General features: G+C 41.8%; 1 protein-coding gene across 1 annotated transcript; it reads right to left on the bottom strand.

Annotated features, from left to right (window-relative positions):
- Positions 1-232: 232 nt before the first annotated feature.
- LOC144760330 (olfactory receptor 5V1-like) lies at positions 233-1,141 on the bottom strand. Its single transcript, XM_078646524.1, has one exon. It carries the CDS (start codon positions 1,139-1,141, stop codon positions 233-235), a length of 909 nt encoding a protein of 302 aa, XP_078502650.1.
- Between the last annotated feature and the right edge of the window lie 6,957 nt (positions 1,142-8,098).

The following is an 8,098-nucleotide window of genomic DNA, read 5'->3' as shown; positions in this document are numbered from 1 at the left end:
ATTACTTAATTCATATGTCATGGGTAATGGTCATTTTATCAAAGAAGCAGTCTATGAATAACCCTTTTTAATTTAAAATAAATTAAATCAATTTTGATGTATTTTTGCTTCTCATATGGAGTGGTGTATGAGACAATATTGCATATTTCCTGGAGTTCCTTTCTTAATATTCATACAATGAGATATCCATATATTCATTGTTGACCAATTAAAAGTAGATTCTAAGTAAACATTACAGGACAGACCTTTGCTGGTCTATTGGAACTTTGCCAGTCCCTAGAGCGTTCTTCAGTGCCCCTCTTATTTCCTGATTTCTTAGTGTATAAATCAGGGGATTTACCAGGGGTGTTATAACTGTATAAATCACAGACAGCAGTCTTCCCTCAGCCATTGCATAGGTAGATGGAGGGCGGAAATATGTTAAGAACATGGCTCCATAGTAAAAAGTAACCACAGTAACATGGGAGGAGCAAGTGGAAAAGGCCTTTGATCTACTGGTCTTGGAACCAATTTTCAGGACAGCAGAGATGATATAGACATAAGAAATCAAGGTGACCATAAAGGAGCCTAATCCCATGATTGTACCTGAAACTACAACAAGCAAAATATTGATGAAAGGATCAGTGCAAGAAACAGTGAAAACCTGAGGAACGTCACATGCAGCGACTGTGTGCATCAGTGAATTGAGAAAACCACCTGCCCAGCACACAGCAGCTAGCTGAGCACACACAGTACCATTCATGATAGCTGCATACCTCAAAGGATGGCAGATGGCAACATGGCGGTCATAAGCCATCGCACTCAGCAAGAGACATTCTGAAGATGCAAAGAAAATGAAAGCTGAGAACTGGATAATGCATCCATGAACGGAAATAGTCTTTCTGTCCAATAGGAGGCTCTCCAGCATCTTTGGCACAGTAACGGTTGGACTGCAGACATCTAATACAGAGAGGTGACAAAGGAAGAAGTACATGGCAGTGTGTAGATGGGCATCTAAACAAATGAGTGCAATGATAAGAAGGTTCCCAAAGATAATGGCCATGTAGAGAAGTAAAAATATAAAATGGAGAACAAGCTGAAGTTCATTCATGTCTGATATTCCTAAAAGAATGAAGTTTATCTCAACAGTATTATTCGCCATCGATTGATAAGGAAGAAAATAGTAAATCTGGATAGGAGTTTCCAAAAGAGTGGCGTGGAGTGGCAAAGAGTATAGTGGCATAGAGTAAAGTGGCATAGAGTAGAATGGCGTAGAGTAGAGTGGCGTAGAGTGGAGTTACAGTAATAGCACTTCAACTTCAAATAATGAACCTTATTGACAAGTTGGTTGCAGGTGTTCAGTGTTTCGGGTTTTTGCTGCAGTTGTCATTGCTTGGTCATTTGATCACTTTCCTAGGATAATTAATTAAAAAGAGACAAGAGTTAGAATATAAGTTTCAAAATCCAAATTGCTCTATGACATTTTTGTTCACATGTATTGTTAATCCATTGCAAGTACAATTTTTTGCCTGAAACAGAAGATAAGTCTGAAATCATTTTTAAAGAGCCACAAGAATAGGAGAACAGTGTGGACCATAGTGTATAAATGAAGACATGGAAAGGGTAAGTGAAAAGTGCAATGTTAAATCCCTTAATCAGATAGGGGTCAGTGATTCTTCCTTGCAATATATCTGTCTTTGGGGTTACATTACAGAATTTTTAGTCAAATCATTCACTGTGGCTAAACAACAAACCTCCCTAGGTAAATAGACTTAGTCATAATTCCTAAAGGCCTGTGATTATATTCACTGTGTTATAAATGTAGGCTTCCGTATAAATCGCTGCAACTTATTGCGTCCTTTTTATGGTTCAGCTCCAATAGGCTTGAGGATGAGGGAGTTATTCAAGGAAAATGTTGGTTTGATCAGAATTTTGACCTAAAATACCGTCTAGTTATACATAATTTTGAGCTTTAACTATTTCATTTCAGAAGCAGTACTAGAAATAAGTGCCTACAGCCCACCGGTCGTCAAACACTGAGCATTTACTGTTGTCATAATAACTTCAAATTCACGCCTATCCATGCCCTCCCCCACATTCCAGTGGTCTAAAAGCAGGAACAAAAACTTGTATGGCTTGTGTAGTCTTGACATAGACTACCATGACAATACAAACTGACAAAGTCCACAGAGCTCTTTTGTGGGCGAGTATAGAGATGTCTTCTGCTACACGACATAGGACTTCAGAGATATTGGTCCAGTTAGCTCCTGTAATTCGACAGCCTGGAAGTTCAAAAATGGGGATTAGTCAGCCTCAAATGCTTTCAGCCTATTATCCATTGAGTAAGAAGTCTTCATACCATAGTGTGTCTGAAAGCCTTATCATTCAATCCCTCAACTCTGGACTTGCCACAGTTCCCCAATAGTTTGGTTGAACCGGCTTGACAAGCGGAGACCTTAATGAACGTTCTCCGGGTAATAGCAGACCCTAAAGTTTCATTCCTGGGTCGTGTTGGATCGGAATATCCTCAGTCCAGTGTTTGTTTAACTTTGGGCTCCACACCTTCTCCAACATGCTACGTACTGCAGAGCGGCGCCGCGTGTAGAAGCTGTCAGCAGGTCGGCGATCCGGAAGATAAACGGACGAACTGAGAAGCGTTGAATAAATCCAGATACACGCACTGAAGAACTGCCACACGACATAACGGTCAGGAAGTGCACACGCTTGGACTCTATTAAGGAAGAAGTCCGGAGGACTACGGTACCCACAAGCCATCGCGCAGCGGGCTCAAAGCCATTTGATTTTGAGAGTGCCATCTCTTGCCCACGAACTTTATACAGATGGTTTGGGAAGAATTACAGAATGACAGTGAAGGCCAGTGTCCAGTCCAAGTCCTGAGGAGAACCCCCAAAGAAAGTCTGGGTTCGAAACGCATTGACCCTGTGCTGGAACAGGATCTAGAAAGGGTGTCACAGGACTGCAAGTTAGGATTCAGTTCCCCTGTTACTAGACCCTTGAAAATAAGAAGTTCCAGCACAGCCAAATAAGCAGGCCTACAGAAAGGAGTGAATGGTCGCTTGTTTGTTTTTTAGTTACCAGGACTGGTGCCCCATGAAATGAATGATTAAGAGGCATCTTTTCTTCTCTCTTTTTTCGTTTGTAAATGATGTTTTCATGAGTTTATTTCATTGACACTGTTTGTAAAATGTTCATTTGCACTTTTGTATCACATGTGAATGTTGCTATTTGAGTATTTTTGTCAGGACATATGTAAATGTTTTTTGAAAAATTATGAAATAAGTAAAAACTACTAAATGGAAAGTATGCCCGCTTAGGATTATTGGCTAGGTGTGGTTACAATATATTGTATCAATCTATCTGGCCATCTTGTTGTTGTTGAATGAATTAGAGTGGTCTAGGCCAGGTAGTTAAAAGACCCAAGCCTTTTTTGTTCCCAATGACTTGTAGATATAAACATCACTCATTCTCCAAAAGACCATGGGGCATATTACCAAGGGTGGCGATAGGCAATTATCGCCGGTTTAGCGTTCGTTTTCAGTTAATTCTATCGCTCTATTAGCAAGCTGTCGCTAACTGATGTTAGCAACAGCTTTTAGGCGACAGCGAGCGGTTTGGGGCCCGCTTTGCATGTCAGCGATATTTATCACTAATGACATGCAAAGTTAGCGTACCCAATCTGTTAGCCACTGAAAGCAGTCGCTAACATCGCTATCGCCTATTAGCAAGGCAGGAGTAGCAATGGAAATATTCCCGCTATCGCCAAAAACCAACGCCTATTCAGCCCAGTTCTTAACCATGTTATCCAATGGGAGGTGGATAACATGGCTAAGAGCATTTCGTCGCTAATGCGTGAATATCGCTGTATTCTCAGCGATATTCACGCATTTCGCCGCTATCGCTGGATATTTTAGCACAATGGAGAAAAACGTTGCTAATAGCATGTTTTCTCCGCTAACATATCCAGCGATAGGCAGCGATAAAAAAATCATCGCTAAGCCTATTTAGCGATAATTTTCGCTAGTTTTTGGTAATATGCCCCGATATTCCTTTGCATCCTCTTGAAAGGAGTGAGTATATGATTAGACAATTTCCTTCTGTCCATGTTGTAACCAGCGCAAATGTTTTTAGCGCTTCGCCTGCTTTGATAATAGGCATAGCGATGTTAGGTTGGGTACGCCCACTTTGCATGTCATTAACGATAAATATCACTGACATGCAAAGCGGGCCCCAAACCGGTCGCCATCGCCTACAAGCTGTCGCTAACTGCTGTTAGCAACAGCTTGCTAATAGGGCGATAAAATTATCGCTGCTTTCGCAGAAAAAAGTCCCGCTAAAACGGCGATAATGCCCTTGATAATATGCCCCTCAGTTCGTTCAGGAGTCAGGATGACCATTGGGACAGCAGAGGACACTATTTGCACACCCAAAGAGGTGATTGCTTTATTGGGCGAGGACACTGTCCCTTGGAGGTTCATTTTCAGGGGTGTGCAGGGTTTCTATACCTCTGGCATGGTGATGTTTATTTAAAGTCAAATGCTGCATTGTACCGGATAGGTTCCATCATCACATGAGCAGCAGGGCCAATTGCCCAAAAAGGACTAGGTATAAGTAGCAAGGAAATCCTACAGGGCCGGTGCTTTGCCCATTTTCAGCCTTTGAATGTATTTGATCAATTATTCCAGTGAGTGTGGCCTTTCTAGAGCTTCAGCATGGTCTGAAGAGATTCTTGGGCCACAGTGAGGTCTTTCTTTGGCTGTCTGTCTTTGATTTCTCTTATGCTTTCCTTATGTACCTTGGCCCCCAGCTGTGTGGTAAGCAGTCGACCTGCCCTATTACCCCTTGCAAAATATTTGTGGATCGTTCTAAGCTGACAGGGTGAGTTGGTGTTGTGCGTCACAGAGTGTCATTTGCTGCTGGAGCCTTGCCCTGGTCTCAGCCCGTGTCGCTTTAAGATGAGCTGCCCCAATCAATATCATTTTCAGACTGTCCCATAGTGAGTTGCTATGCCATGCATCATTCTACTGCAAGAAATTACATAAGCAGCCCTCAACTATGCCCTGATTGCCATGTCGTGTAACAGATGATTGACATGCCTCCAAGTCCCCAAACCGTACCGTCTCCCATTATGTAGCAGCGTGAGGAGAACAGTATCATGGTCTAAGAGAGCCTTGGGGTGAATTGACAACTCTTCCCCCTCGCTAATCGGCTTGATGAGCTTCATACAGGAAGGCGAAATCAGTTTCTCCTTCATGATGTACCCTGCATATTGTGCCCAGATACATGTCACTAAGCCATTCTCTGAATGGTAGGGAAGTCTCACCCTGCGTTGTCCTCGATGTATTCAGTTTTTGGTTCCATTCATAACATTGAGTTCAAATATCACATCCCCTCGCAAAAATAAAAAATATCAGACATTGAAAACTTAAAGGAAGTATTCCTGGCCTTCCTCATGTGCATACAGCTGTGTTACTCTAAAGGTGGCATGACCAATTGACATCACTGCGATGTAACTGATCAGTTAGCGCCCCGTGAACTGTGCCATAAATGTTTTGAAGACACAGCACCGCAACACCTGCTTATTTTAGTGCGTGGGACCCCTATGTGTTTAATTTGTGGCCAATAATTTTTAAGTAAGTGCATTTCATGCTGCGGGCAAGTAACTCCCCCGAATCTTAAAGGAGGTGAATCACTTCCATGTCAGATAACGCTACTACTACCACTCAGTTGCCCTTGTAATAACTAGTAAAACTGAACCAATGGATGCTGATCAATGTTTGGTGTCTCAATGCGGAGGCGAGTTGGGGTTTGTTTTCTCGTCCCTGGCACTCGCTGATCATCCTCAATTGATTTGTTAAAATTCCCATAAGGCGTCCTGTTTGCCTCTCTCATTTTACCCCTTCATGGTGTTTTGTTTTTTCCATATATTGAACACAGTGCCACGTGGGGTAGAACTCCACTCTTTTGCACTCAGCAGAAATTGCAGAGTCCATGGAGCTCCTGGGCTTCATTGGGAATGGCTTTTGTAGGTGTAACTATTGAACCCTCTCATTCAGGTCAACAGCATACAGAATGTAAGCATAGCACCTGTCAAGTAAACCTCATGAATAAGCATTAATCAGAACAGATGGCCAATTGATGTGCTCTTCTAAAAGGAATTCTGTTGACCTCCTAAATTCCTGTGTTTCTTCAAAGTTGAGGCTGACAAGTCTCTTGACTCGTGCATCATCGTTTGCCTCTCATTGTAAAATGAGACCCTTATTAGTATGTTTGGTGGGGTATCTCTCTAGGGATCCAGGCTTTCTAGTCTGTGGTTTTAGTCAAGTCTAGTTGGGGGCAGGATGTCTTTGGGGTGGTTGCTGACATGATGCTAGTGGTTTCTGACTATGTAGTGGACAACTTGTCCAGGTGTGGCATAAGGCCTCTGACCCTTTGTTCTTGCTCCTAAACCTGTCCTGTAGGCACGCCTTCTCGATCAAGAGCTACTTATACTTTGAGGGTTAGGAGTCGAGTATATATATAACATGTTGTTTCTCTGCACAATTGTCTCATGCAATGTCTCCTTTATGTTGAGGGGTTTGTCGTAGAGGTTTCCAAGAGGACCTCTTTGCTTTTTTTCATCTGCTGCCGTGGAATTCAAATTTACATCAGTAAGGGGCCATAGGGGCATATTATCAAGGGGGTTTATCTCTGCTTTTTTGGCTTTAAAAGCCAAGAAAGCGGAGATAAAATTATCTCCCTATTACCTAGCTGTCGCTAACACCAGTTAGCGACAGCTAGTAGGAGATAGCGACCATCTTGGGCCCCGCTTTGCATGTCAGTGATATTTATCACTAATGACATGCAAAGTGGGCGTGCCAAGATGTTAGCGACTGGAAACAGTCGCTAACATCGCTATCTCCTATTACCAACTTTTGGAGATATTCGCGCTAAGCGCGAATATCTCCAAAAGCTAACATCTGCCCCATAGAAGTGCTTAGCCATGTTATCCAATGGTAGATGGATGACATGGCTAAGAGCATTAGCACGGTATTGCATGAATATCGCTGACTTTTCAGCGATATTCATGCATTACGGCCAATTTTTATCGCTTAGGAGATAAACCTTGATAATAGCAAGGTTCCTAAGCGATAAAAATCGCCGCAGCTCGGCGATAAAAATATCGCCGCTAAACCAACATAGCGATAATTATCGCTAGTTGTTGGTAATATGCCCCATAGTTCTTTAAAGACACATTTGGTGATGGTGTCTCATGGCTAAGCCTCTGCATCTTGTCCATTAATTGGATGATGGGAGTTGTGATAAGGCTGTGAATGATGTTGATGATGTCCTTAGTGAGCCTAAATAGAAGTCTGGGCAAAATCTGTATTACACCATGAAATTTGTGTACATTTGGGAATTTCTTGTTATCTTTTTATGTGAAATTCTAGAAATTACAGCATTTTGCCCCCTTGCATGATTATATGCCAATAGTAGTAAAAATTGATAGAAAACATGCGATTTGCAGTACAAACTTGCTATGAATGCACACGAACAACAGAATGCAAGTGGCTATTTTTTGTGGTACTTCTTTGCACTTTATTTTAGCTCAAAAAAACGTTCTAGCATCACAAATTGATTCAAAAATGCATTTTGTACTGTGATATATGGAGACTGATTGCCGGATGCTGAGACAAGACTATATATAGGCTCTCTTCTCAGACCAACTGTTCGGGCTCGTCGTAACATGTTAAGATGGCCTTGTTGAAATTGTAGGGATTAGATATTGCACCGTAGTTTGGCTTTTGTTTTGTGAGTGATGACTTGTGTTTTATCTTGTATTTTGCATGTTTTTATTTGTTTTAGTGTGATTTTTCTTTTATGGGTATTTGATTATCCAAATAAAGATGTCTTTTCTGACGGACTGACTGGCATAATTGTACAAAACCAAACGACAGGAATTTTGCTAACCCCTACTGAAATCAATTTAAGCTATTCCCTTTCGACTGGTCATGGAGTTTACCTTTTGCACAGATGTACAATTACAGCGTGCACAGATCCTGGTCCTAAAGTACTTGCATACCATACCATAGATTCATCTACAACTAGACGAAAAAATAAT

Source organism: Lissotriton helveticus, chromosome 1_1 (genome assembly GCF_964261635.1).
Source record: "Lissotriton helveticus chromosome 1_1, aLisHel1.1, whole genome shotgun sequence".
In the NCBI taxonomy this organism is placed as follows: domain Eukaryota; kingdom Metazoa; phylum Chordata; class Amphibia; order Caudata; family Salamandridae; genus Lissotriton; species Lissotriton helveticus.
Note: the sequence above shows the minus strand (reverse complement) of the source record. Positions and strands in the feature narration are given on the sequence as shown.

What these genes read in the sequence shown, in the direction of transcription:
- LOC144760330 (XM_078646524.1), bottom strand. Translation starts at nt 1,141, where the DNA reads ATGGCGAATAATACTGTTGAGATAAACTTCATTCTTTTAGGAATATCA.